Source organism: Malania oleifera, chromosome 1, assembly GCF_029873635.1.
Source record: "Malania oleifera isolate guangnan ecotype guangnan chromosome 1, ASM2987363v1, whole genome shotgun sequence".
Classification (NCBI taxonomy): Eukaryota; Viridiplantae; Streptophyta; class Magnoliopsida; order Santalales; family Ximeniaceae; genus Malania; species Malania oleifera.
The window spans coordinates 136786382-136806145 of NC_080417.1; the positions used below are offsets into that span (position 1 = coordinate 136786382).

Here is a 19764-nt window from a genome sequence, read left to right on the forward strand (position 1 = left end):
TGGAGAAAGGATTTCGCTTTTGGCATATGCAAGTGATAATTATGTTTTTTTTTTTTTTTTGAATTACGCATCGGGTATCCACGTGTCCGTTTTGTGGTCCACGTGACTAATCCTACACCCCTTAAAGTTGACGCCACAACTCCAAAGAGAAGGTAAATTCAGGAATTCAAGAAATTCGTTTGAACTCATGACCTCGTGAAAGGCACTCTCACAGTCCGCACTATCACCTGAACCACACCCTGAAGGTTACAAATGGTACTTATGTTATGAATATGTTAGCATGTCATCCGCTCCGCGCACAAAGCAAATCTAAAGGGAGAAATTAAAAACACAAAAACAAAAAAACAAAAAATAAAAAATTATACATGATTTGACAATGTGTAATATTAGTCATAACTCCACCCGAACAAATATTTACCCTCCTAAAGCTTTTAGACCTATTCATCCACCTAAACATGTAGATACGTTAAAGGCTTCATTTTTATCTTCAATTCTCATATCCACCAAGCAAATCACTTAAACCACATGCATTGATATTACTCTTCACCATATGCATACTCTCCAATTTCGCCAATAGACCCTTTGTCAAAACAGAATCAACTGAATTAAAAATAATCTATTGATTCTATTCTAGTTGCATCAAATCATTTGCATCTATCTTCTATAATTTCTCTCTCATTTACACATTGTTATAAATCTTTGGTTGAATTGACAAATCACCCATAGGCTAAAGTTTCATTTCTTGTCAAACTTATTAGCACTAACCTAGTGCTCTAATGGCAACTGCTGTGAAACAGCACCTTGGGGTTAAGCGCACATGTGAAACTAGTTGAACGAAAAATATAACAAAAAATATCCTAATGACTTATGTGGTTCAATAAGAACCTATGTCCACAAAACTTCTATACAATTTCTGCCACATCATTAATAAAAATTGACTTGGAATTTCAATTTCAAACCACAAATACATATATATCCTGTTTGAAACATCTACAATATTCCCATGACAACAATATTATATTATATACCCAACTCAATATCATAACAATCTAGTAAGGGGTCGGGCACCGAAGTCCCTCTCATGACAACTTGATAATCCTCTTTCTAAATATGAACCACAGATCAACAATATAATGAAGAATTCATGTAGCTAAGTTTTCTGAGCAACATCCCACTTGCAGTGCACTAGAAAACAAAGGCACCAGTTAAAAGAACGGACCAACTACTTGATTTGCTTAAACAAGACATTGGCAAAGTTGCAATGCCGGTAAACAGAGTCCCTACCCAAGAGATTAGGGCATACATACCCAAACATGAAAGATACCCTACTCTAACCCCGCACCCTACCCGCACTGCATCCTGTTTTTCAACTCCCAAGTGCTTTTAAATGAGCTAAAGATGAAAAAAAATTTGAACAGTGATGCATGTGATTTCCTGGATCAGTTGTGTTCCACTTATATGGTTAAACAATCAATGAACCATATTACAGAGGAAGGTGAATTATAACATTCAAGTTGTAAAGTAGAAGCATGCAGTGTAAATTTAAATGGATTAAAAGTTGCATTTCATAGAGTATTAAGATGACTGAAATGGTGATAATGTTCGTCCATTCGTTTAGTTTTCCCCCTCTTTAGGTTGGGGAAATAGTACATGGAAATTTTAAGAATTGGCCATCCCATTGAAGGAAAGACGTTGGGCTGTGGCCAACCCACTCAAAAACATCATTTTTTGGATCCTCTAAACCAAGTGAGAACTGAACAAGTAAAGCTATCCACTTCAAACCAGAAGCTAATGAATGCATAACAAAATAGCTCATTCGTCAGAATGATCTGTCATCTGCTAATTTAAAATCATTCCTTCCACATATCTGAAAACTCATCGGCCAACAACGGATTCGATAGCTCATGCATCTTCCTCCTTGTTTTGGCTTTGACTTTCTTGGCATATTTACCACCTTTTTGTTTTTTCTCTAAAGCACGGATCTGGAAGCATAACAATGGTCATAATACACCATTAGTGTTGAGATCAGTGGAAAAACAGAAGCACAGTTTGGCGAGGTCAGGCAGAATCTTTGGAGCTATAAACAATTATGGTGGCCCCTCTTCCCCAAGAAAGAGGAAAAAATAAGTCCCAGCAGTTTGGGATTTAATCTGCTTAATTATTGAAGCAAAGCTAGTCATCTGTTGGATTATATACATGTTGGACACCATCTGGCACATTGGGCATTTTAGTGGGGGTTTGATTCAAAATGTAAGTACACATGCATAAAAGGCTGCTAACATAATATCCTAAAGGATAGGATCTCTTATCCCAGACGCAATCCACAAGAAGACGAATTTGTTGTATGACAAACAGATAACAGTGGCCCCAAAAATATAACGTCAATGAAAAGAAAATGGAAGGATAAACCACCTGATTTGGTGATATGTAAAATGGATTCTCATACAATGTTGGGCCCCCAAAGCTGCCACCAAATATCTTGATTGGATTCAAACAAAATCTTGGACCAACCTATCCACAAACATTAGCAAAATTACATTCACAAGAACCAAATAATGCAGTTAGGTGCAAATCATCCCAATACAAACCTCAACAAGAGTCATTTTGTCAAGGCCCCCTCGATCGACTTTATCTGGTTCATTATGAGGAACAGATATCTGTTTCAGAAATTAAAGAATTATGAAAATCATAATGACTAACAGTTAACAACCCACCATAACAATATATATGGAAAATATATAGTACCAGGGGAAAAAAGATAATTCTACATGACGCTAGAATCTCACAGTGCTATAAACCCACAATCCTTCAAAACGAAGGAAAGCAAATTCCTATTTTGAGAAACCACTTTACTGGAAAATAGCTTGTCATCCACATAACGAAAAAAAAAAAAGACAAAAAGCAAAATCATATAAGCTTATGAAGAGGACTAGTTATGACTTTTCCAGCTTCGCATAAATTATCAGTATAATAATATCTTTGTGTAGAATACCAAAAAACTGTACAATGGTATTGACTAGATATTACGAGATCAGAAATATCTTCTATACAAGGTATTCACCACTAATTCAATGTCCAGCCTACAAAATATATAATTAGGGGCAACAGCAAAATTGACTCAATTGAGCAATCTAATGCTTACATATTTAGTTTTTTTTTTCTGATTCCTTTAGCTAGAAGCCTAGAATGAGTCTGAATTTTTGGTTTCCAATTTCAATTGCACGTCTTTTCAACTCATGTAACAGAACCAAAATTTTGCAGTTTTCAATTCAGTAATCACAATGCCTTAATATCCAAAATTCACTTGGTCACAGACTAAATAATTTTGCAAACACTTTTTATTAAATAAATGGTAAAATATAGTATATATATTTCATCAATTTCAAACCTCAATATAAGGTAGGATTATTCCTGCAATACTAAAGAGTGAATTAAATGCATAGTCGCCAGGTAATTTCTTCTCTTTAATCTTCTAATTTTTTTCTTTGCATCCTTCATTAAATATTTCTAATTATATTTTAATCCATTTGAGTTTTACATCTATTTCAAAATACTGACTAATGAAGTATAACAGCGATGCTAGACTACTAGTAAATGCTAATAACTTAAGGATGAAGAATTTGATAGTGATTTAAGGATATCATTATTGATTTGAGAGAAAAATTTTAAAAAAAATGCACTCATTATCTCTTCAGGATATTTTCAATTTTAGCAATAAAACAATAATTGATGGTTTTCACTTCTTAGTTCTCAATTTTATTTTCAATTTTAGTTTGTCTTCAAAATTTTTGACAATGATAATGCTTGTACTTAAATATATATATCAAATATGAGAGTTCATCTATAACTCAAAAAATATAAAAATATGTAGAGTCTTGGAATTTTGATGCTTGACCAATTCTACAATTAGTTCCATGGGTGAATTAATTGGGGAAACCAATAAATAAAATTGTAAAGCATATGGTTGATTTTGTAAGTTGCGTTGTTGCAATTTCGTATGAGGCATGGTATGTAACAAATTAAAGACAGTTCATAATGTGTCTCATGGCAGTGTCTTTTTTTTTTTTTTGGTTTTTTTTTTTGGGGCGCACCCACCCGGTGGGGGGAGGGGTTTGGATCATTGTTAGCGTTGATTGCCAGGAATCAGGATACACCTTTGAATTAGCCCAATCAGTGAACTAACTGCCATTTATTTACTTATTTGTCTTTTCTGGGAGAGAGAATAACTTGAGGATTCTCCTAATCCCAAGAAGAAAACATTATTCTTTTATTAGTCTACAAAAGGGAGTTCTCAAATCCACTTTTTTCCACACATTCCTAGAAGAGAGAAGAAGGTTCCAAAACATCCAATGAAGTTTGGGCTATTTTAAAAGTAGCACAACTTTTTGAAGGGGAAAATATTGAGCACTCTAAAAATCTGTCCAGATACTTATGATGGTCATAGAAGCAGGGAAAAAAGGTGCACAATGAGAACTGGTGAATGAACTCTTTTCTCCAACTAAAAGGGAAGAAGCAAGCCACCTAGTTGGCAATGGTGAAGGATCAAGAATTGCAGTGATATATGTATATAAATACATATGCTCATGCTTTACTGTTCAATTTAGACTCCTCTTTTCTCCAACTAAACGGGAAGCAAGATACCTTGTTGGCAATGATGAAGGATTAAGAACCATGGTGTGTATATATATAAGCAAGTCACGTTATTGACAATGAAGGATCAAGAACCCATGTGCTTATATATGTGCATATATATATATACAATTATATGTTCATGTTTTACCATTCAATTCAGTGAAAAGCCCATTGCTTATAAATATGATCTTTCAGTTGGAGAATATGACAAAGAACTTACCCTTTTATCGTCAACCAAGGAGCATATTCTTAATGAATGAATTAGAAACATGAATGCATTATTACGGAAGTATAAATAGGAATGGATAAAGACCGCTCATTGATGTTGAATGCATGTTCTAATGGAACAGGCAGCACTTGCTAATAGACCATGTGACACAAGTTCTCTTTAATCTGTGGTCACTTTTCTATTTCAAATATTTTTTTGGAGTTAATTAAGTTTGCTTGATTCAATGGTTGATGCAATAGGGACAAGAAAGTATATCTCAAGTTGTCACAGACAGCTTCAATTAATGTTGCTGCAAGTGACTGTCGACGCAAGTGAGATGTTGATGCAAAATAGTATATCTCCATTTTCAGCCCCATGCACCGCTCAATGCACTGAAAAGTTGCAAATACACAAGGATGCCATAACAAAACCAAGGAGGACCAGAGCTTAAAATTATTGTTATGGTTCGGTCCTTAGCTTGTTGATGAAGTTCACAATCAGGAATTGATTCAACTGGTGATGACTATATTTTCCAGTCTAACTAACTTTAAGGAGTATCTAGAAGCAAATTATAATGGGAGTCCACATTCAAACAAGAGTGACGCATTTTACGTGGAAGAGATTATCTTATATGGGTAAAGACCATACTTATATTAGCAGAACGGTGCAGAAGTCCATATTCAAACATCAGTGACGCATTTTAGGTGGAAAAGATTATCTTATATGATTCTACATTTTGAAAATCTATCAAACATTGCTTAAAAGAGTTTATTTCCCCTTCTGCTAAGTGTAGAAGATTCGTGGGAGGAGATACAAAGCCGGCAACGGATTTATTTAGCAAAGGATTAACTGAGGAACAAAATGAAAAGAATTTCAATGTTAAGAACTTAAAAAGAGGCATATTCTTACAGCCTGTTTGGTAAAAGTTTCAGATATAGTTTTCTATGTCCAAAAATGCAGGATACAAAAATATACAAAATTTGTGTGCTGGTTAAGTGTTTTCACAAAATCATTTTAGGAACATATCCAAAAACACCCCTAAAAATATAAGTTTCAGGAAATGATTTTAAGGTGTTTCATGTGTTCCTGGATACAATTTTTCGGATGCAATGAATGCATGGGTATGGGGTAAAACCCATTTTTAAATAACAATAGCCATGATGATAATATAATAACAACAATTGTTATTTTATTAACAAATTGTCTCTTGGATCAACCTTAACCAAACACAGTTCAATTGTATTCATTTTCAGGAACAATTTCAAAAACAGCCAACCAAATGCATTTTTGAGTAGTAAAAAAAAAAAAAAAATACATGACAAAATCACTTGTTTTCATTTTCCAGAACAACAATATGGAAACTCATTTTTGAATCCTTAACCAAATGAGATTTTACTTATTTGTCAAGTGATGCAAACCTAATAATGCTAGTAACTTATTTTGCGAGCTCCACTAGGAACCCAACTTCATCCCTAGTAGTGTAATGAAAACTGTTCTACATCCCACCATTGAAAGGATGTTCCTTAATATTATTACAAGTTGCAAGAATGACGCACAAAATGAAGAAGTTCCATAAAGTTGAAGATCTATTTGGAATGAGCAAGGCCACATTAATAGAGTTAAAAATAAACCAGTAAATAATTGGTCTAATTGCTACTACCATACTCCTTTTCATATCCTTTTGCTAATCCTTACCCTACCCCTTTTCATGACCAACCAAGCCCAAGATATGATAATCATCATAGTGAGTCCATTTGCTTGGACGAAGGACCCTCCTCCTATCTTGTCCAATCCAATTTTTGTTTGCACCAAACATGGATTATAAAGGATCAAGCCTAGCAACCCTTAGCTTGAAACAAATACACCCTCACTACCCTTGTTGATATAATTTATATTGTGATAATGAGTTTGGGCACAAGGACTATGATAGAAAAGATATGAGAATGAATATAAGGGCTCCACTAGCTGGTTGTATGGGCGCTTACCCTTACTTATAGAGCCACGGGTTGTGTGATAAATCCAAGCATTTTTTGTCATACTCACCCAAAGGAAAGGACCAATTTGGAGAAACAAGGATTCAATGGTCTTGTATTTGCCAAGTGTAATATCCATGGATTTAACTAATGGCCGCAACCGTTATGTTATGTAACGCCATTACATAATGGTTTTTGGGCTCCCGTTACCGTTACACACTGCGAAATCAATAGGAAGAAAAATCACGGCTGCAGCGGCCATCACAGACCGCGACTATTACGCAAAGGCATCTATGACCACTACGTAACCAATACAGTATTGTTACGCCAAAAAAAAATTATTTATTTTTTACTTTTTCTTCCTACTTTTGTTCCCCTCCCTTCATAAATCATTCTCAATCTAATACGAGGTGAGAGGAGAGAAAAAGATTATAATGAGGATGATAATGATACAAAATTTACTATTTTTTAAATACTCATAATAGATGCATTAATTAACAATTTGAAAATACTAACTTATTAGGAAAATATTTTTTTTTTATTAATCAGCTAATTTTGCTAGTTACTGCTAGTATGTTAACTATCAGCATATATATATATATTTTATAAGTAATAAGTTTATTGATAACAAAAATGAACACCAATTACACAAGGAGTGTTCATGGGGTAAACAAATCAAACAGAAATTACAAGAATCTAGTAAATAAAAAACAGAAGCAAATGATTGGTTTCGCAAAGCAGCCAACCAATCCATCAAAGTTGTAAAGAAAAATAGCTTTAGGTCCAAAATGGATCTTTCCTTATCTTCAAAACACCTACTATTTCTCTCCCTCCAAAGACACCACAATAAACAATGAGGAACCATCAATCAAATAAACCCATTTCGATAACAACCAAAGCTGCATTGCCAACATGCTAGAAGTCCCACTACAGATTGCGGCATAACCCAGCTCACTCCAAACAAACCAAATACCATAACCCACAAGTCCATTGCAACCGGACAATGAATAAAAAGATGATCAACTGTCTCATTATTACACTTGCACATGTAGCACCAATCCAATATCCCAACCTTAAAGCAGAAGCAGTCCAAACGAAAAAAGCTACTCTAGATGGAATTTTCTGCTTCCAAATACTTTTCCAAGGAAAGCCACAATCTTTGGAGCCCATTAAAATACCATAATAACCTTTAACCAAGAAGCCTTTCTCTCTATCAGATTTCCAGAACATCTTATCCTCACCAGACCCCTTCACCGAAGCACCATATATGGTATCCATAAAACCAGCCAAGGCCTCTAATTCCCAAAGATGCATACCCCTAAAGAAACTTACATTCCCAAAACAAGACTCCATTATCAAACTTCATAAGCTCAGCCATGCTAGCTTCTTTATCTCGGCAAAATCTATACAAATCAGGATAGCTGACTGCAAGAGACGTCTCACCACACCAATGGTCTTGCCAAAATTTCACCTTAGACCCATTTCCAATATCATATAGAACATGGCAAGAAAAAGAAGACCATCCCTGACTAATATTTTTCCACAAGACAACACCATGTGGACCATTAACAGACCTAGTACACCAACCACCCCATTCAACTTCAACCTTCTTTTCTTTCCTATTTATTGTATATTAGTATTATTCATATACCTTACATGTCTAATAGATTAATGAAGTGTATGATGTATTTTTTTTTATTAATTATTTTAGCACACATAAGAATTTACCACACATAAGAACAATGAGAAAGTACAAATATGCATACATGTAATTTTTCTATCAATGATGGTTTAAAATAAATGTTAACTTCTTGCCGTTACCAAACAACTTAATTACTTGAACTAAAGGACCAAAATATACTAAAACTCTTTCTAAGAGTGGTTAAAAGCTTGAAACATGCAAATACACTAATACGCACAAGGTTGTGCCTGCTTAAAAAAAAATTCACGGCCGTTACACCCACTTCCCATTATGTAACATTCGTTACTCCCGCTTCCTATTACACTCGTTACTGTTACGTTACACTACCCACTACCACAATTTAAAATCATATTAATATTAACTCACATACAAGACAATTGAAGATGCAAAAGAATAGAGAAACATACAATCATATCTGTCTAACATTGGATGGAATGATGTGTGGTTAATGGAGAAGGAAGATGCATGCCTTCCAAGTAGACCTAGCTGTCACAACGTCTACGATAAGGGTCCAGAGTGGCAAGGTTAATAATATTGAAGGTTCGATGGAGTCGCCACTAACCTATTATTTTCCTAGGTGTGGTTAGTTCACCTAATTACTACTCGTTGATTGGTCTCTAGACTAATCTTAAGGCCAAAGAATTAATAGTCTTAGTCTGCATTTATCAAAGTCGGAATTGGGAGTTCAATTATGCGATAAGAAGGTACCAACAAAATTAACTCCCTACACATCCATTCTAGGAACGGTACCTAATTAACTATGAATTATTCCTGAATTGATTCTAATGATCTTAAATTAACTCCTTAATAAACCAAAAAAAAAATTAAAATTTTCAAAAGGAAATATAAAATAAGGTGTGATTTAGGAGTGTCTAATAAGACCTCCAAAACAGGGGATCTTAATAGATAAACCTCCCCCAACTAATATAGGTGAGATCTAAAACATCTTTTTACCCTTTGTTTAATCATTGGAACGCACACGCATAAAATAGAATATATACAAATATTTAAACATGAAATAATTAATCAAATTCACAAAAATCAAGCAAAAAGTCTTTAAAACATTCCCAAAATTTTTCGAAATTTATCAAGAATTTTTTCTCAATTTTTTAGCATTTTCCTTCAATTTTATGAGATTTTCAAAGAATTTTTCTTAATTTTTTTTTTATATTTTCATTTTTTCCATTTTTTGTTATCGGAGTAAAAAATTACTCAAATAATTTTCATTTATTTTTTCTGATTTTCTTAATAAATTTTCCTTATTTTTTCTAGTCTTTTTAACCATTTTTTTCCAATTTTTAAAAATTAAAAATTATTTTTTTGAATTTAAAAATAAATTGGCGGTTCGGGATGGGACAAACTGGTTTAACCAATCTGAACCAAGTCAACAAGCTGACCCGATCCAAGGAAGGGCAACCATGTGTCAGCCGAAGGTGGCGACACATGGCGCAAAATTTTATTTTTCATTTTTTATTTTTCCAATTTTTATTTTTTCTAATTCATTACAATAGGGATGACGTAGTGTGAAGTCACCCGCACCATGTGCCAAGATACAAGTGGCCCTAAGGGTTTGACACGGATAACTGATGTGGCAACAATACGGCCGTCCAAAGAAAACACACAAAAGATGGCCAAGATCGCATCACGTCACTCCAAGCGCACAATCATAGCTGCACCACATGTTATCGTCCAAACGGTGACACGTGTCCCACTAATTAATTAATTTTTTAATCTAATATAAAAACCTTTTCTTTTCTTTTCTTTTCTTTTCTCTCTTCTCCTCCCGAATTTCACTCTCACATCTCTCTGTTCTTCCTCTCTCTCACCGTTCTCTCTATTTTTCTCACTAATCTCTTTCTCACTCATTTTCGATTCTTTCTCCCTTGACTTCTTTTCTCATCCTCACTCTATGTTTCTCATTTTTGCAGGTTTCAAGAGACTTAAGGCACACAAGCAGAAAGCCTTGAGCTCTCTGCCGTCAGATCCGAACTTGGATCAGTTAGATTTCATTTTTATTCATTTTCTCTTCTTTTTCCTCCATTTTCTTTCCTATTTTCTTTTAGTTTCTTGTGAACTAAACAGGGCCAAGGTTGATTAACTAAGGTTAAGCTATGGTTGGGTTTGGATTTGGTGTTTAGCTTAAGTTAATAGCCCAACTGGGCCCAGCCAGTTGGGTTTCACAAAGTTAACTTGGGTTAAATTGGGTTTAATGTTATTGGGCCATGCGGTTTTGGTTAAACTGGGTTGAGTTGGATCAGGCTAATTTGGGCCAATTAGGTTTTGATTTTGAGCATAAAATTGGACCTTAACCTGGGCTAATTGGGCTTGGGTTGACGGGTAAATGAATTCAAGTCAAGGTTGACCTGGGTCCTGGGTCTTCAGGCCAAGGGTATTAAAATCTAAATTTTCCCGAATCTAGTATTTAGTATTCTGGTTTTCGGATCCGGATCACGCATCTAATATTTAGTATTCAGACTTTCGAATCCAGGTCAAGTACCCGGGTCTAGATATTGGGAATTGCCACAGAATTTTTATTCAAAATTTTTTTAGAAAATCAGTTTGGAATTTCTCTCTTGAGAATTACTAATTTCTTTGAATTTTAAATTTTCTAAATCTGAACTCAATTGAATCTCACACTCAAAACAGACAAAATTAAAAGGGAGGGTACTAACCATTTCGTCCTCCAGAAACCCTTCAGCTTTGCTGTCTCTACCCCAATCCTCCTCTGCACTTTTTCCTTTTAATCTGTTTGCTGTTGCCTGTGCCTCCCCTTATCTGCTTCTCCCATTGTCTGCCTCAACTTGTATCACTATTCCTCAATGTAGACTCCAAATGCCAACCTTCTCCTCACTTCAAATTTCAATCTCTCAACTTTCTTTTACCTTCACTCCTTTCCAATAGCCAGTTCCTATCGAATATTTCTCCCCAATTGCTCGCTGAATCTCTCTTATTTATATGCTAAAGAAAGAACCTTGATTTAAATTTGACTGACCAATCAGTTTTAAATTGTTCAATCAAATTTAAAAACCAATTAGTTTTGAATTCTAATTTCCTAACTGAAATTCTTTTGTGTGTGCAGGTGCAAGTATGGAGAAGGCTAGCTGGCCCACTGAATTGTTTTATTCTCTGCATTTTCTGTTCATTTACAATGTCTTTAATTATGTTTCTTTTTCCCTATATTTTCTCATTTTATAGTATGAATGGATATTTAACACAATTATGCATAAATTCAAAATTTGAACTAAGAAAAGGCCCAAATGGGCACTAAAATTAGACCTAAAAATAACCCAAATTCTGCTATATAAGGCCCCGGACAAAATGGACTTTCTACACTAGCAAAGTGAATCGGATTGGGTAATCCATGATGGATTAGGTGGATAATTGGTTAACAAACTATAATTTATATCCGACCCAATTAAGTGATAAATCAAATCAGATAATACATCGTGATGGGTAGATATGTCATTCCTAAAAATAATTTTTTTCCTGATTCAATCAGTAAATTATTTCACAACATAATCGTTGAAGTTGTGTTTCAATTTATAATTTGATAAATTGTAAAACATTTACTAAATGAAAAAATACAACTATTCTTAAACTAAGTTATTAAAATAAAACAACTAACCATCTAAATTTAAATAGAAAACATAACTGTTTTTAAGCCATAATTATAAAAAATTAACATAACCCACAATTCAAAATGTAATTTTCTATATAAATTTAAATATTAAAAAAACATAATTATTCTAAAATCAAATTCTTAAAAACATATTCCTCCATAACTTTAAACCGTGAAAATCTCTATAATCAACGATAGTTATGTGATCCTCATAGACCTAGCAAAGTGGATCAGGTTTGATCATAAGTGAAATTTGGTGAATAATCGGATGAAAAAATTGCAATTCATATCTGACTTGTTTGCAGGCGCAACATCAAGGTTCTGCAGCCATGGAAATATTAGAAGAGAAGAAAGAAGAGGAAGAAAGGCGAGAAAACATACCAGGGGAAAACTTCCGTTCAATTCAATTCAAATTCATTAACAACTACCTACATCATGGCTTTCACACACTATTTATAAGAAAGCCTTTAAACACATGAAATTACACACATACCCCTAAAACTACATTGCGTTACAAACATACCCCTAAAATACACAATTACTATAAACAAGCCCCCAACATAAATAATCCTAATACAAACAAACTACACACACATACTTAAACAACTAACAAACTAAGCACATTTTGGTTTTGGACCCAACAAACCATTCACCCTATTCTTTGACATAGGCCTTTGGGTTGAAATGATCCATCCAAATATCCGCTTCTCATCCTACATCACACACGAATCAGGCATGAGTTGGTTTAGGTGGAACGGATTTGGTTTGAATTAACAGATTTTATCCAATTTGCCAAATCAACTTCCAAGGGACACTTTTGGATGGGCATCCAAGAATACTTTGAGGTAGATCAAGAAGATCTAGTCATCAAAGAAAAAGGTAACTTATGTGCTAGACTTTTATATTTATAGCCTAAATGGCAGTTGCTTACTACTTAGTGACTCATTAATAACTACTATTTTACAAGTAGTAAAAATTAGTTACTTAAGTCATAATATTTTTGTGTCAATAGCTTTTCTATGGGACCAAAAGACTAGCATGGCATTATGGACTAACAAAGGGGGAAGAAGTCCATTAAAGAATATGAAATTTAAGAAATTGATGATGTTGGAGATGATGAGGAAGAAGAGTTCCCTAATGATGGAAATCTGAGACGAATGAGGTATATGATGATGAGATTGACACAGATCTTGGAGATGATGATTTTGATGATTGATGGAGATAGGAGATGATTTTCTTTGGGTTCTTTTTGACATACAACTATATCACTATATATTTTGCATATGGATTTATAATTTTCGAGGGATTGTACACATTTTTACAATTCTACTACAACTCTAGTGCATAAATTGTCTATGGCTTATACAAGTTTTCCACAGTTGTACAAGCTTATTGGCTTTTCAAGTAAATAAAAACTGAGGGTTGACTATCAAAACACCTTTTGGTACATGTGTACCGCTAAGAGACTCCTTAGCTCTTATAATGAGTGAAAAGTTGTTACATGTTAGTCTTTCATTTTGTTACTCACATAAATGTGTTCTCATACACTGCTAGCTTTGCTTTTTGTATTAAATCTTAAACAATTCGTGTGTCTTATAACACATAATAGATGGAAAAATATAAACACAATAAGAGCAACACAAATAACAAAATTATAATGCATATAGCCATAGAGGTAAACAACCAAACACACTCTTCTTGGTTAATTTGATTCAATTACTTAGGAAATTTAGTTTGCTACAGCTAGAAAGAAAAAAGAAAAAAATATATAGTTTTCAGTTTTGTTTCAGCTTGGGAAAGTCAAAAATGAATTTATTACTGAGTTATAATTTCTTAATTCTTACTAGCCCCATACTATTTCTGAATTTGAAATAAGTATTATGCATATTCCGAGAATTAGAGTTAAGAGGCATAATCAGATAAACTGAATGAACTAAACTTGCATACTTTTGCTTCCATTATTTTGGATTTATAAGTATTCTGTGTGTTAATTATTTTCTGAAGAAAAGGTTACCTCAGTTTGGTCCAAAACCTTATCAAACTGACCAAACTAATCAACTGCAGAGTGCAGACCCCTTGGCGTAAGAACTTCATTTGCTCAACAAAAGCTCAGGGAAAAGTATTAAAAAAATAAATAAATAGTACGAAATTGCATATAATGGAGAAGGCAGCCACAAACTCTGAACTTCAAACAGAATTTTGTCACGTGGTTTAAAAGTTTGAATATCACCAACCTGGTAATTCCGGAACCATATGTGATCATCAACAATTGAGAAAACAAAGACATGATCATGATAAGGTTTGGACTTCCTGTGTTCCTTTGGAACTCCAAAGATCTGACAGAAAACAAAAGGAAATGTTAGTATATTAAATTTAGAAAACTATAGACACAAATACAAGTCACCAGTCTATTTGATCAACAGTGTTTTTTTCTTTTTCTTTTCTTTTTTTTTGGGGGGAAACAAAGAAGCCAAAATTCAATCTATGATTAGAAAATTTATTTTTAAAAAATTATATCCATTTGGCACACTTGCAAATGACCTTCAACATCCTCATTGTTATCTTTGTACTACAATTAAATGCCTACCCAACATAATAAGATATAATGGCCAAAAGTAAGTCTCAATAAAAACAATAAAACTAAGAAGCATGGACAGATATACACGAATATGGACATAACATGATATACCAACAGAGCAATACAGAAAATTTTGAAAATGAGGATACAACATGATCGGGAAATGTCAATTAATTAATTAAAACAAAATATCTATTCAGGTATACTTGGTATTGGATTTTCCTTTGGGATGTAAATTATTCAAGTAAAACAAATTAAGATGAACTAAGGTATTATTTCTCACGATCTACAAAAAATGCAAACCACGTGCATTAACTGCATTCATATTTCATAATTTTACGTTGCGCATTCATAAAGTGATCAAATTAATAACATATGATGAAAAAAGGAAGCACGAAAAAACGTTGCTACAACAACAAATATGAATCCAACAATAAAAGGCATGAAAAACTAGAAAGACCAGGGACATCCAAAATAGTTCCCTACACATCTGTAAGTGTCTAGGACATGTCTTTTACAAAATAAATTAAGTTATTTTCAGACAGGGGTCAGATGGGAATGCATGGTGTGTTGTCAAATAGAAAGGCTGGCAAGGATGGGAGGGCATCCATCTACTTGTTAGCACCGTGACTCTGGATCCAAAAGTACCTGCCAACAATCCTTCTTTTTCTTTGCCAATTTATTATGCATGGCCTAACCAGGAAGAGAACCAGCCACAGTAAAATTTAAAACATTGATTGTTGCTGATAAAGAAAAGGCAACAGCAGGAAAGGGCAAGAGCTAGACAATTTAAACGATCTCCAACATGCAACCGTTCCACCAGCACGCATTTCATTAATCATGTCATTCATTTTGTTTTGGGCTCCCCAAATTTCCAAAAGTTTGTTTCTTTCTTCTTTTTTTTTTACCTCTTTCCTTTTTCTTCATTTGTGTTTTATTATATAGAACATCCAACTAACCGCATCATAGACTAAGCAGAGGCCATATTTTCTTTAGCTCTTTCTTCATGTGTTAAACTGAATTACATATGTAAGGGCTTAGACCAATTATCTTTAACTCTCTCTTATAGATGTGTTCTACTAGAGAAAGTGTGTCTATACGTGCACATGACTTAATGTGAAGGTGTACAGTTTATATGTAAGCATAAATGTACAACAACGACAACATCTGTAAGAGAAATATTGTCTAAGAACTTAGAACACCCCAACTACCACACCATAGACTAAGAATAGACCAATATTGTCTTTAGCCCTCCCAGATGTGTTTCAACTATAACACATCTGTAAGAGAAAGCATGTCTGCATGCGAGCGCATATAAGTGTGTGGGTATACATTTACATATGTTTGTATATATGTCTACAAAGAATCTATAGAACACCCCAACTAACCATACCAATATTATCTTAAGCTTTCTTTTTTACCAATTGCATGTTAAAGGGCACACACAGTCATGGATTGTGAAATGAAGCACCTTGCATTACACAAATAAATACCACCAACATAAAAAATTTCAATTAAAAAAAAAAAAATTTTGTTGTTGGCAAAAAAATTTAATGGAACTAATTTATGAATAATTTTTGCAAAGAAGGGAATCACTTGTTCGATAACCATGTTGAACGATACGCTACTAGTTATTATCACGTAATAAAGCAGAAACAAAATCAAATACCTGAATGATCATCTCCTTCAAGAGTTTCCAGTGAAGGTCCTTATCAAAATTGGTTGAGAAAGTCAAAATAGGACGCGAACCCATTAAATGATTTCCAGTAAGCTTCAATTCTTCCATAGTATGCACTAAAAGACAAAAACAAGTTTTAGTAATAAGGCCTTTTTTAACCAAACTCGAACTTAAAACCAAATTTAGTTCACAAGTTTAAAAAAAAAAAAATCAATAGATTTGACAAAATTTGAGACAAAAATTCAAAAACTGCACAATCTAAAAACCTATACAACCATATAGTTTAGAATCAAAGAGAAAGTTACCTGCATTAACAAAGAATTTCACAGATGGACCACTGGGGCATTTGGCCATCCAGTGATATACAACCATATAGTTTAGAACCAAAGAGAAAGTTACCTGCATTAACTAAGAATTTCACAGATGGACCACTGGGACATTTGGCCATCCAGAGATACAGATCTTTCTGCTTCCTGCACTGGAAAATATAAAATAAAGAAATTAAATTATGCCTTTATGCTCTCTGTAAAGTCACAAACTGACATAAACTACACACAAGAAATCTCAAATTCATAATAAAAAATCAACATATCAAATACAAATTTCCTGTAAACCGTTGGCATTCTTCCTATCTATGCATTAAAAGCATGACTAAACAAAAGTTCACCTCAAAAAACAGACAAGAAGAGCAGTTCTTTAGCTCAACCAGCTCATTCAAAGTCGTGCCCTTACTTTCCTTAGACTCAACCTTATTATCCTTCTTACAATGAGGCAAAAGTGACACCACATTCAACATCAAATGCCGATACCTAAAATCATTTTTAAAAAAAAAAATCATTAATACCATTAAAATTTCTATAAAAATGGGAAAACAATAACAATAACAACAAAATACATGCAAAATAGCTGTTGCAAAGAGAGTCAACTCACCTATAATTAATGCGCCGTGAACAAGTAACCAACACTTTCTCTTTGTTCCTAAAACGTGAAGAATCATTTTCTTTCTCTTCATTCTTTTCTTTCCATCCAAAGAGCGTCCGCTTAGGTCTCTCCGCAGCAGTTTCATCCTTCTTTGCAGGTGTGGGTACCTCAGCCTCACTGTGCTTTCTCTTCTTCCCCATCAGTTCCTCTACGAATCTAAATTATTCTAAAATAATTGACAAGCATAATTATAAGTGCATGCCAGAATCAGGAAAATGGAGAGAGAGAGAGAGAGAGAGAGAGAGGGAGGAATGATAACAACAGCTACCAGGTTTTGTCTTACCAAAATAAAGCCAAAACACTAGAGGCAATTAACTTGCACCTAACTAGCCTATCTGATTGTAATTCAGGTTCGGGGGGTGTTTGGATAGCTTCTGCTAGTTTGGGTGAGTAGTTGGATGGCCCAAAAACACTTTTGTGTTGCCATTGTGGATTCAATACGTATGGTTAATTTGTTTGAACCATTGAAATAATAAAAAAGTTTTAGTTAAAATTTTTCTTCAGCCGAAGCAACATAAATATAGTCTATTAACAAAATATTAACCAAACAAAATCATCAGGCTAACCAATACCACAGATTAAGGCCCTTCGATTTTTCAACACTTGGGCCTTTCCCCGAGCATCATATCATAAAGGTTAGTAAAAATAAATAAATAAAGCAAATATAAAAATAGAAACGCATTAATGCAGTCGCAGGCGCTCTAAGCAAACAACAAAATACTGAATAATACATCAAAGTAAAAATAAAAATGACAGAAAACTATAATAAATTAATTGGAGAAGTGAACTCAACAGCTTCATGTACAATGTGATTTGGTTCAATATAAAAGAACAGCTGAGTCTTATTAGAAGAAAAATAAATCCTAAAAGCATAAAATCAGAATCAGAATAAAGTGTAATTCTGAAATCAATAATGAGAAACACAAATTAAATACTAAATTGAACTAAAATATCTAAAAGCCTAGATCAGAAACGTAACTCAAAGCCTAAACGAAACGACCTGACTAATTAAAACTCAAATAAAAAATCTAAAATCAAGGACCACCCTAAATCAGGAAAAATAAACTTGAAAGGAAAATAGAATACATACCACAGAAGAGGGATTGAGGAGAAGCTGGAGATGTAAGAGAGAACCAAAGGGAAGCGCTGGAGATTATGCCACAGCGTAATAGAAAGGACAGCTCCAGCGTTGCGCCTTCAAGAACAGTTGATCAATGGTGCATCCCACTTAGAAGAGATCAAGAGGGTTAAGGCTGAGAGGTAGGACTGGCAGTACCTGTTAATGGTAAAGGAGAATGAGTATGGAGACGAGTAGGGTTTAGGGTTTTCGTCCCCCAAAACGAAAACAAAGAGCTAGTCACGTTAAAATGGGTCCGTAATTTTTTAATTCGCCGTTAGGACCAATTATATTACTATTTAGATTAGCATTAAAAAAAAAATAAACTATAAAAATACATTTATTTATGCTATCGACCTTTTATTTATGTTATCGATTTTTTACTAATTTTAAAAAAATTAAACATTAAATTTTATAATTTTCAATTATTTTAACAATTATAATTTTTAATATTTAGAAATTATTTTTTTAGATTAAATTATTTATTTTATATATTTTAAAATTAATAAAATATAATTAAAAGAAAAATATACATAAATTTTAAAAATAAATACTAAAACCAATTACAAAATATATTTGCTATTTTTCAATTATCATGTCTAATAACATTTTTATTGTAAAATTTTATTTTTATTATACTATTTTTTTTAATATACATTATTAATAATGTTATTATTTTAATCATATTTTATAAAATTATTTGATTTAAATATGAAAATTAGAATTTTTTTAATTAAATTTTAAATTTGTATTAGTTTTATAAATGTTAACAAAACTAATTGTTAGTTTCTAGTTTTTAATTTCTGTTTCTAGATTTTAGTTTTCGTTTCTCCAATTTTTTATAATAATGCCAATCAGTCCCTAAATTTGTTAACAGAGACTAATTAAATTAGTTTGGTGAATACTTAGAATTTAATCGATTTGACTTAAATCTTCAAAATTTTCATAGCTCAGTTATCAAAGGCAAACTTTGATCAATTAATCGAATTAAATGATCGAAAATCATATATATTATATACAATTATATGTAATGTGTGTGATTTATCAAAATCCAAAGTAGGCTAGAACTCCATAATCCCACTAACTCTCATTATTAGAGCACAAGAATAGTCACCCTATTCTTCTCCCCACTCTCAAGTCTCGGCATCTTCAATCTTTGTCGGGTTTCAACTACTCCAACCACCAACCCTCCACAACTCGGTGCTCGCCGCATCACCATGCTCACCATTCATACATTATCCTGCAATTCAATTGTCAATCACTATCCTAAACCACC

At 33.3% G+C, this 19764-nt stretch overlaps 1 protein-coding gene across 2 annotated transcripts; it reads right to left on the reverse strand.

Annotated features, from left to right (window-relative positions):
• Positions 1–1537: 1537 nt before the first annotated feature.
• LOC131150415 (ribosome biogenesis protein BRX1 homolog 2-like) lies at positions 1538–18753 on the reverse strand. Of its 2 annotated transcripts, XM_058101127.1 has the most exons (9): positions 18462–18753; positions 17321–17537; positions 17058–17199; positions 16790–16868; positions 16382–16506; positions 14369–14470; positions 2589–2657; positions 2413–2511; positions 1538–1982 (listed from the first exon to the last, which is right to left on the reverse strand). In XM_058101127.1, exons 2-9 carry the CDS (start codon positions 17509–17511, stop codon positions 1851–1853), a joined length of 939 nt encoding a protein of 312 aa, XP_057957110.1. In that variant the 5' UTR covers positions 17512–17537; positions 18462–18753; the 3' UTR covers positions 1538–1850. The 2 variants fall into 2 exon arrangements, with proteins under 2 accessions (XP_057957110.1, XP_057957103.1); XM_058101120.1 differs by lacking the exon at positions 1538–1982 and having other exon boundaries at positions 2094–2511; positions 18462–18748.
• Positions 18754–19764: the final 1011 nt, after the last annotated feature.